Source organism: Diceros bicornis, chromosome 20 (genome assembly GCF_020826845.1).
Source record: "Diceros bicornis minor isolate mBicDic1 chromosome 20, mDicBic1.mat.cur, whole genome shotgun sequence".
NCBI lineage: Eukaryota > Metazoa > Chordata > Mammalia > Perissodactyla > Rhinocerotidae > Diceros > Diceros bicornis.
The window spans coordinates 15,634,932-15,657,544 of NC_080759.1; the positions used below are offsets into that span (position 1 = coordinate 15,634,932).

Below are 22,613 nucleotides of genomic sequence, written 5' to 3' on the forward strand. Positions count from 1 at the left end.
TGAATGCCACTCTGCTCCAGAGCCTTTCTGGGTCATGACTTTCTGAGATTTAGAACATCTGTATGTGGCCCTTCTTTATTTGGTTGCTTCCATGAGATTTTGTGGGCATTGTTTTGGCCATTTATTTTATTTTTTCTGTATTTAAAGGGAGATTCTACTAGGCAGCTTTCTTCTGCAGCTTTCTGACTGTTGCTTCTTTATGTTTGTCCCTGGCTTCTCTTTTTGTTTCCTAAATGTGGGTATTCCCTGAGATGCTGCCCTTTGCCATATTTCCTTATATATTATTTGTCACAGAAATTTATTCTTTTCCCATGTTATCACCTCTCTTTATTTATAGCTAACGATGACTTTAATCCTGAGGTCTGATTCTGAATGTTTCTCCAAGTTGGCTGAACATTTTCACTTGTATTAGTTTGCTAGTGCTGCTGTAACAAAGTACCACAAACTGAGTGGTTTAAACAATAGAAATTTATCATCTCACAGTTCTGTAGGATAGAAGTTCAAAATTAAGGAGTTGGCAAGCTTGGTTCCTTCTGAGGGCTGTGAGGGAAGGATCTGTTCCAGGCCTTTCTCCTTGACTTATAGATGATCATCTTCATGTTCATATTGTAGTGTTCTTGTATGCATGTCTGTCTCCAAATTCCCCCTTTTTATAAAGGACACCCATCATATTGGATTAAGGCCCACCCTAATGACTTCATTTTAACCTGATTACATCTGTAAAGACCGTATCTCCAAATAAGGTCATATTCTGAGGTACTGGGGGTTAGAACTTCAACATATGAATTTTGAGGGGACACAATTCAACCCATAACACTTAATTATTCACCCATGCCACAAATATTTTCTGCCAAATGCCAGGTACTAGTCTAGGCACTGGGAACACAAAGATAATGAGGCTCAGTCTATTCCCTCTCAATGAGTGGAAAGATAATTAATAAACAGGCATTTGCGATACTATGCAATAAGTACTACCACAGATGAGACAAATTGTTATGAGAACACCTTAGTGGGACACCTAATCCTAACTGATGCAATCAGGGATGACATCTCAGAGGAACTGGTGCTTATGCTGGATCCTTCCCAATAGGGTGCAATAGTTGCATAACTGTTCTCTCTGCTTCCAAACCACACCTTCAGTCACCCAGCCCCAGACACTACCAGCTAGTTAATCTTTCCGAGCACCACTTTGATTAAGACATTCCCTGGTTGAGAAACCTGTAATGACTCCTCATTGTCAACAGGACTAAGTCCAAAAAAATTGTTAAGCCTGTCTTTCAGTTCCTCCACAATCAAGTAACACCATTGGAATCTACCTTTCCTGTCTTGATCTCTTCATTGTTCCCCTCCTTTACTCTGTACACTCCCAAAGTGGACTAACAAACATTCTGGAAACACACCTGCAGTTTTTCTATAATTTCATGAAGGCAAGATTTTTGTTTTGTTTTCTACTACATCACTGGCACCTAAAACAGTGCTTGGCATATAACAGATACTTAAGAATATTGGCTGAATGAGCAAATGAGTGAATTTTCCATTGAAGCTCCCTCTGCTTGTGACACATGCCTCTCCTCTCCCAGGTGCACACATTTTTGCCTATTGAAATCTTATTCTCAAAGGTCTGCTCATGTGTCCTCTCCTCCATTATGCCTTTCTTCCGGGTCACACGTGCCAGGTATGAACCTTCACTCCTGGAGGCTGTGGTATTCTATGTGAACTGTTTGTGTGACCCTGTATTCTGCTTTGCATTTTAGACATCCGTGTAGGCATTTATTTTTCCTGCCAAATTGAAAGTTGTTTGAATTCAGGGACCATATTTTATAAATAATATTGTATCCTGCTCAACACTTTCTTGCACAATAACAGATGCTCAAAAAATACTTTCTGGGCCGGCCCCATGGCTTAGCGGTTACGGGCGCGCGCTCTGCTACTGGCGGCCCAGGTTCGGAACCCCGGGCCCACACCGATGTACCGCTTCTCCGGCCATGCTGAGGCCGTGTCCCACATGCAGCAACTAGAAGGATGTGCAGCTATGACATACAACTATCTTCTGGGGCTTTGGGGGAAAAAAAAAAAAGGAGGAGGATTGGCAATAGATGTTAGCTCAGAGCCTGTCTTCCTCAGCAAAAAGAGGAGTATTAGCATGGATGTTAGCCCAGGGCTGATCTTCCTCACAAACACACACAAAAAATACTTTCTGTTTGAAGAGGAATTGAATCAGAGGAGTATTGCATTCATTTAAAAAAAAAATGGAGAAGGCCTAAGGGATGGAGCATTTGGTCTGGCCCCATCATCTTGCCTTGTTTTTCTGAGTTTACATGTTAAAATTCATTCAGCAAATATGTAATGAGCACCTAGTCTACTCAAGGCATTGTACTAGGACTTAGATTACACATAGGAATCAAACTGCCCTTGAGGCACTTACCTCTTCTTCTGACAGAAAAATGAGTCCCCTTGGTCCCAGCGGTCACTTATCTGTTAGTCTCGTGCGTTGTATTTTCTAGAGGCATCCTCCTATCCCCTCCTGCCTAGCTCTGAGTTTTATACCTGCTGGTGATTTGAGCAAATCCTTTATTTACCCTAAAGGTTCTCTGACTCTTCTCTAAGTTTGCCTGGTCTCTCCAATTCTAGAATGCTGCATTGACACCAGAGACTTGGCAAGGATACTGATAGCTCTGCTTAGCCTGAGAGGCCCTCTGTTATCATAACAATAATAGTAAGCACAATAAATAGCACATTTAGCATTGTGCTGAAAGTTTTACATGAATTGTATTTCCTAGTGAGGCCTGTTGTTTGTATCATTGGTTTCTAGGACTCCTTCATTTCTAACAAGTTGTTATATTAACATGTTGAGGTTGTTAAATGAACATCTAAACTAACGATTGTCTGCTGCTTTGCTCAAACTCATGAGTCATGATTATGCTGCAGAGCTCGAGCCAAACAGAAATGCAATCTGAATTAGTTGGGAGGGTCATGCGTATATAGTGTTGTATTTTCCAGAGGCATCTAATTTTTTTTTTTTTTAAAGATTTTATTTATTTATTTTTTCCCCCCAAAGCCCCAGTAGATAGTTGTGTGTCATAGCTGCACATCCTTCTAGTTGCTGTATGTGGGATGCGGCCTCAGCATGGCCAGAGAAGCAGCGCGTCGGTGCGAGCCCGGAATCCGAACCCGGGTCGCCAGCAGCGGAGCGCACTCACTTAACCACTAAGCCACGGGGCCGGCCCAGAGGCATCTAATTTTAATAGGTCCCTCTATTAGGGGAAGGTGAAGAAGTGAAAATCAAGATGAAATAATGGAATAGTAAGGAATGGAGAGGATGGCAAAGATACTTGTTTCGAGGTGCTGCTTTGTGTGGAAATTACAACTCTTAAACCTGATTGAAGGACAAACCTGAGTCTATTGATATAAAGAGAGTGTCATTGTTATTGGGGGTGGGAAACACTCATTTTATTTAAACATGCCAAATACCAGCCAGAACAGCATAAGTTAGTGGAAGTGGTATAACAACAATTACAAGTGTGAGTTCAACCCTATGCTGTCTGTGTTTATAGATCGATAGTGTGTTATCTGTATCATCAAAGAGACTGTGGCACAAGATAATTCTAAATAGCAGATATATAAGTCACTAGAAAGTCTTATGGTGCTGCAAAGCATGGTTAACTTATTAATCATGTTTTGTTTAAACAAAAAAAAAATCAAGATTGGTTTATCCTGAGCACATATCACCAGGATGAGTAGAGAGATGGATGGGCTCACTGTCAGGGCTTCAGTTCACATTTGAAATGTCCCTGCAGAGTAATCTCAAGTCACAGTTACAGCAGACCTTGTTTCCCAAAGCTAACCCCTTCTTCCTTGTGGGCTAATCACGCTTCCACCTTATTTCAGGCTCCTCCTTCGTCCCTGAAGCCATGTGCTTCCCCATGTGGCTGTGGGCTCAGGGTAGATACAACACTAATTACCCTAAAGACACCGCTACAATCCTAATCCTTTTTCAGTGCTTGATTTAGATAGATATTGGCATGTGATGCAGTTCTGGGAGGGGCATTCAAGGGGCTCCCAGGCAGCATCGGGAAAGGTTTGGAAGCCCCTAAAAAGAGACACAAAGAAAAGAACCTTTTACTGCTCTGGATGAAGGTGTATGAGAATGTGATGTTTGGGATGACTGCCACCATCTTTTTCCACAAGAATGGCGAAACAGAAACTAACCAACTCAGAAGAAATTTCCCTACCTTTCACTTCTTTTTCTGTGAGATAACACATCTCCTTACTGCTTAAGCCATTTTGAGTTGAATATTCTGTTACTTGCAGACGAAAGCATCTTCCCTGATATTATAACATTCCCATTTAAAAAACAGAAAGTTAAGTATTTAGTATCTTTATTTGATATTTCTCTTAATCAGTTTTGTTTGCCTAAAAGACAAGGCTTATATTCTAATTTTCTGTAATTTACTAAGACCTAAAATGTAGCAAGGATCTTCTCTTTCACAGTTGCTTGAGAACTTCAAGCTTATTTCACCCTTGAAATAGGAGGTTAGTTTCCTAATATCTTGGATGTATGTGCTGACTCAAAGACCTACTCCCAGATTGCACATCTCTTACAAGTTGTTTTGAATCACCAGAGAAATCTTTTCCAGTATTGATTACACCTCCTGTGCCTACCCGTCTTGACCCAGGTCCTTTACATTTCCAGGTGACATTCTTTTTTTTTTTTTCTGCTGAGGAGGATTTGCCCTGAGCTGACATCTGTTGCCCATCCCCATCTGAGTGAATTCCAGCAAGAAGTTCTCCCAGATGAGTTCTGCCTTCTGATTACTGTTGAGATAGAGTTGAGCAAAATGGAGGAAGTGATAAGATACCTTAAGCACACTTTCTGTGTTCTGGTGTTAGTATCTATGTGGCTGTGGATAGTCTCTACGTAAGCTGCCTTATGGGAAGGGCCTTCTCCTGTAGGCATCAAGCACATTTCTCACATTTGAACTTGACATCTTTAATGTAGGCCTAAAGAAGCTAGTGTAGGCGGATTAAGTCCCTTCTTTACCAAATGCCCTGGTCACTGTGTGATACTGTCAAAAACAAGAAGCAGAATTCATGGGTCGCTTGCAGGTGCTGGGCCATGGAATACCAGCACCAGTCCCCCATTAACAGGCTCCTGTTTACTGTAATCCTGCCACATATTTTTGAGGCCTTTGGAGGCAAGTCAATCTCTGACAGGGAGCTTTTTTCTCTTCCCTTGTAGCACTCCCTTGTCTCTTCCACCCTTAATGGAGGTGTGATGATTTGTCTACTGTTTATGAGTTTTAAGTCTCTGCTTCACATACACGAGAGCCCTAACTTTCCTGGCATCTCCAGCCCTGAAATTTTATGCTATTGAGTAGTTTAACTTGGTTATTAAGATCCCAGTTCTGCTGTCAGGTAGAAGATATCTTTAGACTTTCATCACATAGAATAAGCTTCTTCCCATCTCTATGTACCATTGTTTAGCAATCAAGAGTCCATGTTAAATCATGGTAAAGGTCGGGGAGATACCTGGCTCTAGTCCAGGGGTAGCACTATATTTGAGGGACAACCCAGGTTGCGCCAAATTCAGTTGTTAACAATTTTCTAGACCAATCCCTACAATGTAATGTCGGCATCCAGTCCATCACTGTCCCAGCTCATAAGGAAATTCTCAGCTGTTTGTGTTCAGATCCAACAAGATAAAGGGATCAGCTTTTCTTTTCATGCCCCATCCCCACATAATTATGCACACTCCTTCTCTTCTGGTGGGCTCACAAATGTTAAGGACTATTGGATGGCAGGTTATCTACAAGCAAGGGATCAGTGAGAGAGTCCACACTCCAGAAAGCTTGGGCTCATGGCTCCCTTTCCTCCCTCTCCAGTCCTCCTCTTGCCTGCTTGGAGGATGTCTCCTCCTGCCACTCTTTCCCATCCAGGGTGAGTTGCTCCTCTGACTACCTTCTCCCTCTTCCTTCATCTCAGTCTTGTGTGGTCGTTGGGATTAGAGAAGCTAGCTCTGTTTGCTGCCCATGAGTATTTCTGACATGCATTAGACTGCGGTTTCTTTGAGTCTTTGTGCTTCAGTGAGGGCTGGGGAGAGGAAAGTGGTGAAATGAGTGAAAAAAAGAGGAGGTGAGGATTGCCCAGAAGACAGAATAATACTTTGAAATGTAACCCCACCATATGCCATATTTAATTAGACTCTTTCACTCTGATTCTGAATAATTTAAACAGTATTATTTGGGCAGATCAAAGATGAGAATAATGGCTCGAGGTCTGTTATATCAGTGGTTAAGGTGAGTGAGAAAGTAGCTTTTATCATGGTCTAAAACACTCATACCAGAACAGATGGAAAACATCACGGGAAGAAACGTGTAATCTGTGACATATGAGCTAAAAGTAGTAGTATTTTCTCTAGGTTTGTTCCATATTGCTGCCATTCAACTGTACTAGATAGTGAGTTTGGCCAGATGTTTTCCAATTAAATTGGTATAACTTATCTCTGCACATGGTAATGTCTGACTCTGATTGAATGTTTATTCTTTATCAGATTCTGTGCTCTAAACTTTATAAATATATGTTATCTCATATGGTCCTCAAAACAACTCTATGAGTTTGTTTATTTTATCCTGGTAGATTGTAGAATCGCCATTTTACAGATTAGAAATTGAGCTTTAATTTTGCCCAGGGTCACACAGCTATTAAGTGGTGGGATTCAGACCAAGGTCTTTGTGACCCCAGAGCCTCTGCTCCTACCCCCACATCACACCTTCATATGGAAATGATCCACAGGAAAAGAAAGAGTCTGGGCTGACTCTGCATGGCCCTGGCATCATCACAGCCAACCTTGAGTCTGAACTCAGCTTGAGGACGCTGGGTATAGCAAGTCAGAGGCCATGCTGAGATGCCTCCCTGGACTTGGAGAGATCCTCTGGAGGGATGGGCCCTTGACGAATTAAGAAAAAAGTCCCTCTTTTGCGTATATGTGCATTTGTGTATGGATGTTTAAGTGGGAATGTCCTAGCTAAGGTGTAGCTGATCCCATTTTTTTTTCCTTTAAAATATTTTAATTCTTTTTAGATAGGTAATATATTCACACGAGTCAAAAACCAAACAGTGTGAGGTCCTCCTTCCACCCCTTCAGCCCAGTTTGTACCATTCCCTTTCCCATACATATCTTTTCAGAGTTCCTTTTATGCTAATATAAATAAATGTAAATTTATATTCTTACTACTTTCCTCCTTTTCTTTACAAAGGTAGTCATTTTATAATTCTGTACCTTCCAGTATTTTTTTCACATAGAGATTTATCTTGGATATCTTTCCATACCAGCACATGGGGAGCTTCCTCATTCTTATTTACAATTGCATAATATTTCATGGTGTTGGATGTATTATCATTTATTAACCAGTAGCCTTTTAATAGATATTAGGTTGTTTCCAATCTTTTTTCTTACTTACTGATGCAATGAATAACCTTGAATATATGTCATTCTGCATATGTACATGTATATCTACAGCATAAGTTTCTGAAAGTAGGATTGCTGGGTTAAAAAAATATGCATTTATAATTTTTACTGATAATGCCAAATTGCTCTCAGTAAGGATTATACTAATTTGCACCCCCACCAGCAATGTATGAGTCTTCCATAGTCCTGCCAACAGAGTTAACATATTTTGGGATTTTGGCCCATCTGATGATAAAAATGTTTGGACTTTGGCCCATCCAGTGCAATAAAATATTGTAGATTTCTTACTATGATTAAAGTTAAGCAACTTTTTGTATGTTTAAGAGCTATTTGTATATCCTTTTCTGTGAAACTTTCCCATTTTTTTCTTGGTTTATACGTCTTTATCTTATCAATTTCTAGGAACTCTTTATATATTAGAGAGAGTAGCACTTGTCTGTGATATGAATTGAACATATTTTTTCCTGTTTGTTATTTGGCTTTTTAATTTTTTCTTCTTGATTTTCATATGGTTAAATTTGTTAGCTTTCTCTTATGTCTTATGGATTTTAAGTCAAAGTTAGAAAGTCTTTTCCCACTTCAAGGTTATAAAGGTGTTCTCCCTGCTGTAATCGAGTACTTTCATGGTTCTATTTTTCTTATTTAAATCTTTGATCTACTTGGAGTTTATCCATGTTTGGATCCAACTTTTTTTTTTCAGATGACTATTCAGTTGTACCACACCATTTATTGAATAACTGCTGGTAATTCAGTGCCCACTGGTTTGAGATTCCACCTTTTTCATATATCATATGTCTTTTAAAATATATATATATGTATTGTATATGTTTAAATGGCTTTATTTTAGAATGCTAGAAGAAAGTCTCAATTTCCCTGTTACTGACCTAGACGATTTCTTTTTTATTGTGGTAAAGCATAATAATGTAAAATTTACTATTTTGACCATTTTTAAGTGTAAATTTACCATTTTGACGATTTTCAGTGGCATTAAGTACATGTGTGTTCTTGTGCAACCATCACCACCATCCACCTCCAGAACTTTTTCATCTTCCCACCACATGACTTGGAATCAAATATACTATTCATTTTATGACACATCATCCATTTGTAAGGTGTATACTGATTTCAGAGATGTGAAAATGTAGGAAAGTGTACATCTTAGAATTTATGAAATACAGTTCTAAATTCCAAAATGTATTTGGTTTATTTCTGGACATTCTATTCTATTCCATTGGTTTGCCTCTTCATGTGCCAGTGTCACACTGTTGTAATTATTAAAGATTTAGAATATCTTTTAAGTTATAATACAGCTCGTTTCCCCTCACTGGTCTTTTTCAAAAGACCTCTTTTTGCAACTATTCTTATCTATCTGTCCAGATAAACTAGGCAGCTTCTCCTTGACTCTTGTAGATCTTCTTTCCCTCCTGCTTTCTACGTCTCTTCCACTTAAATTGTAAAAACTTGCTATAGAAGACCTTATTATACCTGAAGATCAGCTATAAGTCTGGATCAGAGTAGCTTCTCTGAAAGTTTGTGTATCTTCTCTACATTCTTTACCTGGGTTTTTACTCTAGCATTGCCATGGGAGGTACAGTCCATTCCTGATCTATGTGTCGCTGTAAAAGGGAGATGCTCCTATGAAAGTTCTTAGAATCATTTGCTCCTTTTGTGTCTTGTACATAGAATGTCAGCCTTTTTCAGCATAGTAAGCATTGTCCTTATAATCATGAAAAATCTTAAATGTTTGCAACTGCATCTGGGTTTATTGTGGTTCACTAATGCATTTAACCTCAATAAAGTTTGTTGTTTTGCCGGTTATTCCTGTTAAATTTTTAACTGTGTGTGTGTGTGTGTGTGTGTGTGTGTGTGTGTGTGTGTGTGAGGAGGACCAGCCCTGAGCTAACATCCAATGCCAATCCTCCTCTTTTTTTGCTGAGGAAGACTGGCCCTGGGCCAACATCTGTGCCCATTTTCCTCTACTTTATATGGGACACCGCCACAGTGGAGCACGGGCACTTAACCACTTGCGCCACCAGGCCGGCCCCTTAACATTTTTAATATTGTATTACTATAAACTTGGTTTTATTTGCATTTATAGATCACAAACTTTTTTTTTGTTTTCCTGAAGAACCCATTGTAAGAGCCAGTAAATCCTGTGGAAAATGGCCTTCAGTGATCTTACATCGAGGACTGTGCGTCTTTACGATAATTGGATCAAAGATGCTGGTAAGTAACCAAATTTCCTAATTGAGGCTCATTCTTTCTTTTTTATGTCAGATTCCCATATTTAATAGGATTTCAGTGAAACAGAATGAGAGACTTTGCAGCTTAACACTCCCTCATAGACACCCCAAATATTGATTTTTATTGCTAGTGAAAAGGAAGTACAAGGGTTTCATTACAGATATGTCCAAAGATAGAGCTACACAGATGTCCATTACGATGTTTATAACAGTGAAAATAGCTTTAATATCCAGTGAAGGGAGTTGGTTAGTAAATAATGGTACATTCCAACTCAGTAGCCACTAAAAGTGATTTTGGAAACACAGTGCCCTTAGGCTTGTTGTGCCCTAATTCTCCTAAGGGAAATAACAGTTATTGCCAACAATGGCTCTGTCCGTGATGATTCTTGAATGGGAAGGGCTGCACCCCACCAGGGGTGTATCAGAAGGGACAGGGAGCATTTCCTAGGGTAACCCCTGAGTAATTCTGAAGTGCCTGTCTTCTCCCCTTGCCCATTAAAAAAAAGTAAAAGTCAATATTCTAGAAGAACATTTAGTACCATAGCAAGAAGTTTAAAATACATTAAATGAAAACAGGTTATAAAACACCACATATATTTCTTCTGTGAGGGTTAGCAGTTATCGCTGTGTCGTAGGATTATGGGTAATTTCTGTTTACTTATCTGTGTCTGTCTAGATTTTTTAAAACCACCAAATGTGTGTTGCTTTTATAACTATTACAAAACATTTAAAAAATATAACATTTAAAACAAACATTTAAAAAATATAAATATAATATATACGTAAAGAATTTTTCAATAGACAAGGAATCAGAGCATTTTAGAGCTGAATGGGGGGCTAGCCCCGTGGCCTAGCAGTGAAGTGCACGCGCTCCACTGCTGGCGGCCCGGATTCGGATCCCAGGCACACACTGATGCACCACTTGTCAGGCCATGCTGTGGCGGCGTCCCACATAAAGTGGAGGAAGATGGGCACAGATATTAGCTCAGGGCCAGTCTTCCTCAGCAAAAAGAGGAGGATTGGCATGGATGTTAGCTCAGGGCTGATCTTCCTCACACACACGAAAAATAATAAAAAAAAAATGGAGCTGAGATTGACCTAGACATCATCATTTTAGAGTTGAAGAAACTGAGGCCCAGAGATGTGGCCTTCCCAACATCGTGGTTAGTTGTTGGCAGAAAAGACTAGAACCTATGTTTTCTAATTAGTATTCTGGTATTTCACATTTGAATTATTTTACACATATTCACCACCATCACCACTTTGGATTAGTTCCTACCTACCAACCATGGTGAAATTGCATGTTCACCAAATTCAGGAGGAAAAAGTGCCTCCTCTTGGCACCTACCACAATTGGAATTATATTTCAATTTACACTGATTTCTGCAAAAATACACTGTTTCGTCATTGCTGTCTTTCTCAGTAGACTGCTAAAGGCCACTTTTATTTCACTAAAAAAAGTCCCAACAATTTTGCCCCTGAAGAATGTTAAGGATCTAAAAAAGATCCCATAAGTAGGGAAGCTTCACTCTGGTAGGGGAATGGAGAGTGACTATTTCCATATTTTCTTCTTTTTTTTTTACTTAGTTTTCAACTTATGTAATGATGCAGAGAACATATAGGTTTCTTTAGAGGTCATCCCTCTCTGAAGGTTTACAGTAGTTCTCATAAATTCAGTATTTAATTTAAATACTATTTTTTTGTTTTGTTCTAATGTTTTTACTTTTATTTACTTATTTTTAAAAATACTAATATTTTAATTGCTTTTCAGAGTATACGAGTACCTTGCTACCTGAACTCTCATGATTTGAACTTGGGAAGCAAGCAGATTTGGGTACCTTTTTCTGAAATAGATCTGTTTGGAAGAACAGATCCCTTGCTATCCAACGCTTGCTATTCACTATCTCAAATGCAGGAACCCAAGAGACTCCAATAATCAATATCCTAACTCAAGAGCCAAATAGATTCAGATGACGATGGATATCTACATAATGCTGGAAGTATAAAATGTTTTAAAATGAACTACTTCTGAATTCCACCGCCACTTTTATTCATGGGTCAACTCTTTACTTTTTGTGAGGAATAGTTACATTGAACAGCTGAGTAATATTAGGTCAGGAAAAGGAATGACAAAGGGGTGGAGGTGATTCGGGAGAAACAAGGAGAGCCTGGAAACAGCACGGCAAACAGTGCAAGGAAGAGGAGGAGGAGGCAGGGAGTGCTACCTATCTGAGTTTGCTAACTGGAAGTCTTGAGAGAGGAGGAAGGGTATGGGGATGTGTGATAAGAAGACCTAGATTTACCTTCTGACACTACTGTGGACTAGCTAGGTGGTCTTAAACAAATTATTTATTGTCTGTGAGTCTCAGTTTCTCTGTTAGCAAAACAGAGATGAGAATGGTACCTACCAGCTACCAGATAACATGCATGAAAGTCCTCTGTCATTTGGGAAGTATCCCAACACAAATGGTGGTGGTGGTTACAGATGATTGATAGAGCGTTTTTGTCTTAAAATACTTTTTATAGAGCATATCACTTTTTTAAAAAGTTTCTTCACCTTTTTTTTCCTGTCAGGGTGTAGAAGGGTTAAAATGTTTTGAGTTGAGATTTACGACTTTATGAGAACATTATCAGGTGTAACAGGAAAGCTTTTTGCTTCTGCTTAGTGGGATATTGATCTCCGAGAGCCATTAGGAATCATTTCTGGCCATCTTGGTCCAGTTTTACTTTGCTTACCCTGGGAAGGTCTGAGCCCATGATCAAGGGCCAAGAATTTCAAGTGTATTCTTGGCTTTGGCCCTAATCCTGAGTAGCCTTCAGGAAACTTACTGATATTCATTGGTTTTCTGATTGCTAGAGAAGTGGTGGTCATACGTAGTTATTTCTTGTGGAAAATTCCACAGCTACAGAATTTAAAAATGGTTTAATTAATACTTAAGCTATAAGAGGATTTATTATGATTCTTAGGTATGAAAGGTCAAATTTTGAGATAATGCTATAGTAGCATTTTGGGCCCGAGAGAAATGAAAACGTTTTTGATGTTTAAAAAGCAACTTTCCTTATATTTGCATAGTAAAAATGACTTTTCAGACTTAGTTGTGATCTTTTTGCAAGAAGATGGAGTCTGCGTTAAGATTGCTGCCGTTCGGAACCTTTAATACTTCACAAAGTACTAGAGGTACATGTTTGCTTTTTCTTCCAGCTTCTTCATCTTACTGGTGCTTGGAATTTCAAAGGGTGTGCTCTTTCAGCTAGTACATGCCCTTAAGAAGAGAACACTCTCTTACAAGTAGTTGATGGAGAAGCTCATTAATATTCTATATATGTGGCGCTTGTACTTCCCTTGTGCACCCTCTCTCTCTGGAACACTCTTAGAAAGGAATAATAATGTCAGAACTTTGGTAATCCCTGGGGTATGGGCTCTCAGACAGCCTGCCCTCTGCTTTCATCTCGGCCCTACTCATGACACTTAAACCCAACTCTGATGCCAGAAATAGAAGGTGCATCATCAGCCTTTTGTCTCTGGGGAGACAGAGCTCACCTCACCCCTGAACCTTTTGTAATTTGTAGAATCACAGACTGAGTCAGCATTAACTTTAAATGTCAAGCTAGCCCGGGTGGCCAAGTGGTTAAAGTTGGGTGCTTACCGCTTTGGCGGCCAGGGTTCACTTCCAGTCATGGAACCACACTACCTGTCTGTCAGTAGCCGTGCTGTGGCAGCGGCTCACAAAGAACTAGAACAATCTACAACTAGAATATACAACTATGTTCTGGGGCTTTGGAAAGGGGAAAAAAAAAGAGGAAGATTAGCAACAGATGTTAGCTCAGGGCAAAAAATAAATAAATAAATAAACTAAAAAAACTTTAAATGTCACCAAGCAGACCCCTCTGCAACCCCCCCGTCAAGTCACCATACACACCTGATTTGTAGACTTCTCATCATGGGGAGCCCACTACCTCACATGGAAGTGGGTTCTCTATTCAGAAAGGAATAACTGTTGGTAAGAGAGAAGGCAGGAAAAATGAACAGTTGTCAGAGTCATGAACATCATATGAAAGACTTTGAATTTTATTTACTCAGTAGAGAGAGCTAATTTAAGCAGAGGAATAATCTGAGCAGACCTGTACCTTTAGAAAGTGAGTCTGGCAGTTGTGTAGAAGATGAGATGTAGCAGATTGGATCAGGAGGCTGGGAAACCACGTGAAAGACCACTGCAGAGCCCCTGGTGAGGGATGCTGAGGCCCTGAATAGAAGTGAGAGAAGCACACTGAACCTCTGGATCTCAGGTCTGACAGTTCATTGTGGTCACCTCGGCAGCCTTTTTCAAAATTTGGATGCCTGGGACCCATACCCTAGGATTCTGGTGCAGTTGGATCAGGGTCATTTTTGGCCATTGATTTTTAAATACTCCAGAGGTGATTCTGCTGTGCTGACAGACTTGAGATTTGCTGTAATAATAGTAGCAACACTTACTGAGCACTTAGTCTGTGCCAGCTGTTTACCTATAATAACTCACTAAATCCTCTGTGAGATACATGCTGTATTATGCTCAACTCACAGATGAGGAAACTAAGCACAGAGAAGTTAAGTCAGTGGCCCCAGGTCACATAACAAGTCAGTAGGAAAGCCAGGATCTGACCCCGGCTGGCTGACTCCAGAATTTTGCTGGAATAGGATAAAAAAGCTTGGTGTTTTGTTTTATTATTTGCTTTGAAAATAACATGAAATTAAATTAACTAGCTTTTCCCAAAGGACGTAATGATTTTTTTGAACTATAGAACTTGAAAGTCACACACAGGATTTTTTAAAAAGGTGTGTGCTTAAAATGTTAAATTACAGGAAAAAGTTATTTATTTTAAAATTATTTTTTTCTGCTTCCTGAGCCAGCCCAGTGTGCTTTTTCTGGCGTGTCTTCTTTCTACTGCTACCAGTGGAAGAACAGAAAGATGATGTCATTTGGTTTTTTCTCCCCTGCTGAGTCAATGAAACAATAAAATAAAATATATCTCTAATTCAGGAATTCCTTTACTGACATTTAAAAAAAACCCCTAGTTTTCAATCATACGTATGGTGTCTGTTAATAAGAGAAACATTTAAAATTGCCAATAAAGAATAAGAAAAAAATAAAAGTCATCCATACTGTCACCATCCAAAGGTGATAACGTTAACATCCCTTCAGAAGTCTTCTTTTGGTATGGGTTTTAAGTCCGTATTTCGTTGGAGATAAAAACTAGACGTATCAATATGGTTTATGATATTCATGTATTTAATGTTTGGATTACACACTGATAGAAGAAATCCATCAAAATTTGATCAGTTCTAATTCTGTCCCTTGGTCCCAGTTGTGTGACAATTTTTTTTTTTTTTGGTAAGGAAGACCAGCCCTGAGCTAACATCCGATGCCAATCCTCCTCTTTTTTGCTGAGGAAGATTGGCCCTGGGCTAACATCCGTGCCCATCTTCCTCTACTTTATATGGGACGCCGCCACAGCATGGCTTGACAGGTGGTGCGTCCTTGCGCACCCGGGATCTGAACCTGTGGACCCCGGGCCGCCGAAGCGGAACACCTGCACTTAACTGCTATGCCACCAGGCCGGCCCCCTATTTTGAGAATTTTAATGAATGTCTATCATCAAACTTTTGTGGAATTTCTGTTTTGTGCATGATACTTAACTAACGTGGTTCCTGCTGAGAGCATCAATGACTTCCTTTTGTTAAATCCAGCAGCACTTTTCAGTCCACATGTTACTTTCCCTCTCAGCCACATTCGATGCTTTGACTCCTTCCGGAAATGCTCTCTGCCCTTGGCTTCAGGATCTTGCACTTTGGTGGTTTTCCTTCTCCCTCTTTGGCTAGTCCCTCCGAGTCTTCTTTACAGTTTTCTCTCTACTGCTCATTGAACATTGAGTCCTCAAGATTCTGACTTCAGTGTGTACTCTCCTTACTCCGCCCACCTTTCCTGAGCCAGTTTCACCACTTTATTATTCATCTTTTCTGTGATGACGAACCAAGCCTACATCTCTGGCCCAGATCTCTCTCCTAATTCCAGACCCATATATCCAGGTACCTATGGGAGTCTCCTTATGAGTGCTTTGCAGGCACCCCAGGTGTAAGATGTTCTAAAACATACGCCATCTCTCCCTGACCAATCTTCCTCCTTATCCTATATTTCTAGTCTCAGTGATGGTATAGTTATCTAAACAAAAGAATCTCAGGTGTTTTTCTTAACTTCCACCTGTCTCTCATTCCCCATGTTTAACCATTTTAAAAATTTATATTTTCTACCTCTTTACTATTATCTCAAAATGATCTGATCTGATTTATCTTCCCCTATCACTACCTAATTTTTTTTTTATAACTTTTATTTATTTAATTTTTCCCCCAAAGCCCCCGTAGATAGTTGTATGTCATAGCTGCACATCCTTCTAGTTGCTGTATGTGGGACACGGTCCCAGCATGGACGGAGAAGCACTGCGTCGGTGCACGCCCGGGATCCGAACCCGGGCCACCAGCAGCGGAGCGCGCGCACTTAACCGCTAAGCCGCGGGGCCGGCCCATCACTACCTAATTTTTAATGGTTTAATTTATAAATGTATTTTAGCAAAGGGCTAGCTTTCCCAAACTGTGTTCCACAGAGTGTTAATTCCACAAGGTGTTAAATGGTATTCTACAAAAAAAATCAGGGTTCCCTGGCCAAATGAGTTTGAGGAATGCTGCATACCACTGTTCCCATCTTGGCAATTCACAATGAACACGAAGCACCAAGAAATCCTGCAGAAAAGCAACTTGTTTGTTTAACCTAGCGTTCCCAGTAGTCTCTCCCCACTTTTTGTGGAAAGACTTCAAATATCTTGCTTCCATTGGGTAGTTTGGGATATGCTTATATAGGATACAAGGTAAGGAACAAACTCATTTTTCAACCCAATAGTCAGTTTCCCTCTCAACATTTGTTGAATAATCTCTCCCTTCCCTGCTTGTTTATGAGGCTTCCTTTATCATATATTAAATTCCTAAATATTTTGGGGTTCGTTTTAGAGCTGACTTTTGGCTTATTTATTTTTTTGAGATAGGGCATCTGTCAGTATTTTTGAGGGAAGCCCGTTTGAATGCAGGATAAATCATCTTTAATAGCTAAAGCCATGCCCTGTAATCAAGTGTCAAATGTGAGCTCTCCAGCAATAAAATCGAAGCCAAGTGAGTCATGAGTCATGGAGTCTATTGAAGAAGTTTTTACATTGGGGAGGAAGTCAGACTTGAAGGGGTATTCAAAATTTTTCAGTAATTGGCTACATCATTAGCAGTTTAAATGAGCAAGGGCTATATTTCTGCCACCCCTCTTTCCCAATTGATAAAAGTGATGGTATGTGGCAACCTAAGGTTAGTCAAGACTCAGGTTTGAGTCAGATGCACCTGGAAACTTGTCCATACTTATTTTCCTTTTTAATGCTCTGGCGTTGTGAGGCAATTTAGTAAAATTACACCTGAACTACTTAAGATTGTGAAATTAATCACATTTTATCTTGAGTTGCAAATTGTAATTGATCTAATTCTCCTGGCCTGGAACTAGCAGTAATCAGGTGAATTTCTTTTTACACGGTTGTGAGGCTAATATATTTTTTTGCTCAAAATATCAGATTGGTTAACACATTCTGGACACTTTAGATACTTAGATGATGCTAAGTCCCTTTCAATTCTATAATTCTATGATACAGTATATGTGGAAATGTCACAGTTTTCTTGGGGAAAGAAGTTAAGAAATAGCAAAAACAAACATTTTTATATATGAAAGAATGTCTGGATGGAGAAACTCTAAAATGTTACTAGTGGTTATATAGATGGATGGTGGAACTTTGCTTGGTGTCTTCTATCCTCCAGATCTACTCTGCACCCTGTGCTGGGCCCTGGAGAATGACCAGTATGGATTATATCCATGGGCTTACTCCCCTGCCCTCTGGTTTCTTGTTGGGTTCAGCCAATGGAGAGCCCCAGGAGACTGGAGAGAGGGAGGAGGGTGGTGTTGGGGTATCGATTCTCCTGGCCCCTTACTTGGAGAATTGCCTTGTGCTGGTGGAATTCCTCAACTGAAGGTCATAGCTCCTCTCCAGGAGGGCTTCTCTGTGTGACTCTCTCCTGGGTTCTGGTAACCACTACCTCTCTTTGCTATTTGAGGCCTGGGGTGGTAACAGCCTCACTGTTTGTAGCCCCATCACTATTCTTGATGATTTCCCTTTACTATTCCTGAAGCTGGTAGTGATCATTGCCCAAACAGTCCACTGTCAACGTTAGGATCTAGCTGCTCACTTAAAGAAATGGTGGTTGCTGTTGGATATCTTTTGGCTAAGTGGATATGTACCTACATCTTGTTTTCTCTTAGATCCAAGAGTTGAAGACTGGCTCCTCATGTCCTCGCCTCTGCCGCAAACCATCATCCTGGGACTCTATGTCTATTTTGTCACTTCTCTGGGACCAAAGCTCATGGAGAATCGAAAGCCATTTGAACTCAAGAAAGCGATGATAACGTACAATTTTTTCCTAGTACTCTTTTCTGTGTATATGTGTTATGAGGCAAGTGTCTTCAGTATTCCTAATGGGAGAATTTTGCCTGTCTTCCTGTTTATCTGTCATTATGTTTCTTGTTGTGACTGTAAGGGTAACTCTTTGAGATTTAAGGAATTTTAGAAACTTTGCTCACTAGAAAGGTATTTGCCAAAAAGTTGTTCTGTATAGATCAGATATTGAACTCTTTAGAGGATCTCAGTGTAGTCTTCCTCACAGGTAGTGAGAAAACTTAACATTAAGCCAGGGACTTGCATGTAGCTAGCCATAATAGATAAATGTTAGTTTTGAGGAAACACAATACTCAGAGATATTAAGTGACTTACTTAAAGTAGCATAGTTGGTAAGTGGAGGACTGATGTTTGAATCCAGATCTGTCTGAGATCAGAGCTCATCCTGACTCTAATGAGTTGTCATCCTCATGGTAGGAACCTTTGGTTTCTGCATGCTTTGATGAGCTATAATGTGATGTTTTGGTTTGGTTTAGCTGGGCTTTGCAGGGACAGAGAACTTAGACTCATACAAAGCAGTAGGTGAGGGAGCCTGTCCCTCACTTGTCAGGAAGAGAGATGGGGATCTTCCAGGACCCAAAGGCAGACTCATGGATCCTCTTTCTCCCCCTCTGCTGTTAACATGCCTCAGCCACCCTCATTTACCTGCTTTTCTGGGATTCCTTGCTTCTTCTCCAATATAGGCTGGCTTCCTCATCTTCGGCCCCTTATTTACTTTCTCTGCAACACAGACTGTGCTTCCTCATACCTGGGACTCATGAGGGCCCAACGTGGCCCCTCTGGCCTCTCTTGATACCATAGTCTCTGCACATGTGTCCTTCCAACCTGATTCCTGCTGCGAATCCACCAGATTGGGTCACCTTAAGTTTGCTCTGGCCTCATTTCTCACAAGCCTCCCTGAAGTCTGGACTTACTTCGCTGCCTTCCATTTCTTCTACTTTATTTCCAAAAGTAACTCACAAGCCACTTTTACTGTCCTTTCTGGAGAATGAGTAACTGAAAGGGAAGGAGAAATACAGATGGGGAGTGGAGAAGATACGTGCTCTTAGCGTGTTCTTTTTTTTTTTTTTTGTGAGGAAGGTCAGCCCTGAGCTAACATCCATGCTAATCCTCCTCTTTTTGCTGAGGAAGACCGGCTCTGAGCTAACATCTATTGCCAATCCTCCTCCTTTTTTTCCCCCAAAGCCCCAGTAGATAGTTGTATGTCATAGTTGCACATCCTTCTAGTTGTGTATGTGGGATGTGGCCTCTGCATGGCCGGAGAAGCGGTGTGTTGGTGCGCGCCTGGGATCTGAACCCAGGCCGCCAGTAGCGGAGCGCGCGCACTTAACCACTAAGCCACGGGGCCGGCCCCTCTTAGCGTGTTCTCAGAGATAGGTTATACCCTCCTATAGGACAGTGTTAAGAGCAGACCTAGAAGCCAGGAGATCAGGGGCTAGTTAGTCCCAGTTTTGCTACTAACTAGTTATCTGATTTTGAGCAAGTCACTTAACCTCTCTGGGCCTCTGTTCTCTCATTTTCTGAAGTCAGGATTGAACCAAATTGTCTCTCAAGTCCCTTCATGCTCTGGTGTTCTTAGGTTCTATGTCTGATTGTGTCATTGATTGTTATGTCCCCAAATATATTTCTCAGACTTGGAAGGAATCCAGTTATAACCAGTCAGTTTTGGTTCCTATTTTAGCAATTATAATGTAAAAGAAGGTTTGAAAATATCTGAATTTGAGAGTTTCTATCTCCCATTAACTGCTAATACTTGAGTTCCTTATGTGCCAGTTTTGGGGTTTATTACCTGCCAAATATAAATTTTTACTCTTTCTTATTGCCAGCCTGAAATGTAGACATGTATGTCAAAAGCTCTAGGGGCCGGCCCCGTGGCATAGCGGTTAAGTGCGCGCGCTCCGCTGCTGCCGGCCTAGGTTCGGATCCCGGGTGCGCACCGACGCACCGCTTCTCCGGCCATGCTGTGGCGGCGTCCCACATAAAGTGGAGGAAGATGGGCATGGATGTTAGCTCAGGGCTGATCTTCCTCACACAAACACACACACACACACACACACACACACACTAAATAAATAAATATTAAAAGCTCCACAGACTGTTGGAATGTTCTTAAACTTAATTCAGGAAAGCGTTGAGTTCCATTCTTTGTTGAAACAGACTTTTGACCACCGAGCAGCATGTCCTCTCCAGGACACGTGCTTTATTGGGTGGAGCACGACTGCATTTGGTATAGAGAGTAAACATCTCTAGGGACGTCAGGGTAAATGTGAACAAGGAGAGAGGGAAGTACCTCAGACCAAAGGAATCACATGCCTTATCTTACAGTGATGGTTTGAATGTGCTACTTCCTTGGCACCACTCAGACACTAATAATGCGAGACCAGTGAAGACCCCACAGAAGGCCAAGTCACACAGCCTCTCCCCTTCAGTGCAGTGCTTGCTGGGGTGGGGTGAAGGGGAGAAGCAGCCATCCCTGTTTAAGAAAGTGGACTGAGAGTGTTACTTGCATCAGTCAGAAGTGAGTCTGAGCACCAGAGAATATGAGGACGCTTGCTGACGAGTCAGGATTTTGTAAAATAGAATTTGCTGTTTCTGGGCCACATTGCCTTGTTCCTTTGAGAAAATTTATTGACTTGTTTTTGAAAGATTTTTCTCACACATGAAGTATGTCTTATACTTTTCTGAATCTTAATTTTCACAATTTCATAACTTACCAAGTTAACAGTGTGATGAAATTATATTACAAACAAGCTAGGAGCTAGTGTCAGAAAAGGATGGTATGTTTTTAAATACCAGTCTAAATAGTTATTCTTTCTCCTTTGTTTCTTTCCTTTTCACCTTTAAAATATCATTCTGATAATGCCTCATAAACTTTTGCTTATAGAAGTTAATTTATTTTAAAGTTGTCATTTTAGCTTTAATGGTAATTAAAAATAGAAATTTTAAATGTACTTCAATGGCCGAAAGGGATATAACCATTATAGTGAGAAAGAAGACATTCTCAGGAATGTGTTGGCACTTGTGAGACTAGGAAGTCAGAGAAGAGAAGAACTGATCATATTGTCAAAACTCTAAATTAAGCCAAACATTTAATTTAAAATTAGAGTCCTTAAGGGGGCTGGCCCAGTGGCATAGTGGTTAAGTTTGTGCACTCTGCTTCTGTGGCCCGGGGTTCGCAGGTTCAGATCCCGGGTGCAGACCTACGCACTGCTTATCAAGCCATGCTGTGGCAGGCATCCCACATATAAAGTAGAGGAAGATGGGCATGGATGTTAGCCCAGAACCAATCTTCCTCAGCAAAAAGAGGAGGATGGCAACAGATGTTAGCTCAGGGCTAATCTTCCTGAAAAAAAAAAAAAAATTAGAGCCCTTAGTTTTTCATGTTCAGATACTGTTTTAAAAGAAGAGCTTCCCACTATCAGACTGAAAGAATGTCGATATAATCTTTGAATTATGGTTCAGACTTATCAACAATAAGCTTTTTCTTCTCACCACTAGTCTAAGGTCACTTTGTGGGTGTGTTGGAATTAAGGCTTGCCAGATTGTACTCTTATTGTTAAGATTTTCCTTTCTTACTTGTCATGTGAATCCAAAGCAAAACTAACATCTCAGTCTTGTGTTTGGTCAATCTTGATTTTAAGAGCCATGGATTACCACTTCACATTATACCCGCTAGCCAAGGACAGGAAAACCCCAGTTGTTGCAGCCATCTTATGAGTACATTGAGGAATTTTGGTTTGCCCATTTATTTATTGACTAATTGGGAAGATTGGAAATCACCAGAAAAGACTGAATGTGCACCCAATTATTTTCCCTTTAGAGCATACAAACATATGCACGCATATATATAGATGTACATATACGTACATAGACTACCCTTTATCTGCCAGTATTGCTGTTTATACAACAAATTCTCCACTATATTAGAACAATCATCCCAAGACATGGACATTTTAGTCCAAACACAGTTTATATAAATAGTATATGAGTTTATGATTTTGAAAATTCTTGTTGCCTTGATGTCATGCAAGTTCCTAGTTTGTAACTGTTCTAGCCTGCCTTTCCCTCTGCACTCAGCCGAGAACGTAATGAAGACACATGGTCAAAACTACCTTTGTTGTAACTGTTGAGCAAATGCTTCCTTCTTTAATATGCGTGCGTTGTCTTGCAGTTTGTGATGTCTGGCTGGGGTACAGGTTATTCATTTCAATGTGAAATTGTTGACTATTCACGGTCGCCTGCAGCATTGAGGGTAAGTTTCTCTTTGGAAAAACTTGTAACCCCAAATCCATGTCAAAACTTTTGGGACTCTATTTGTGACACTAAATGTGAAC

General features: G+C 40.4%; 1 protein-coding gene across 7 annotated transcripts in view; it reads left to right on the plus strand.

The window, feature by feature from the left end:
- The window catches only part of ELOVL7 (ELOVL fatty acid elongase 7), a 75,429-nt gene that overhangs the window by 39,199 nt on the left and 13,617 nt on the right, over positions 1-22,613 (plus strand). Inside the window, exons 1-5 of one of the 7 annotated variants that reach the window (XM_058564029.1) lie at positions 9,628-9,694; positions 11,483-11,711; positions 12,826-12,889; positions 18,087-18,277; positions 22,451-22,531. In XM_058564029.1, coding sequence (XP_058420012.1) covers positions 11,682-11,711; positions 12,826-12,889; positions 18,087-18,277; positions 22,451-22,531 — 366 coding nt within the window. In that variant the 5' untranslated portion in view covers positions 9,628-9,694; positions 11,483-11,681. Of the gene's footprint in view, positions 1-9,578; positions 9,695-11,482; positions 11,712-12,825; positions 12,890-18,086; positions 18,278-22,450; positions 22,532-22,613 lie in introns of those variants that run through there. The other 6 variants (XM_058564030.1, XM_058564032.1, XM_058564033.1 and 3 more) reach the window with 6 other exon arrangements.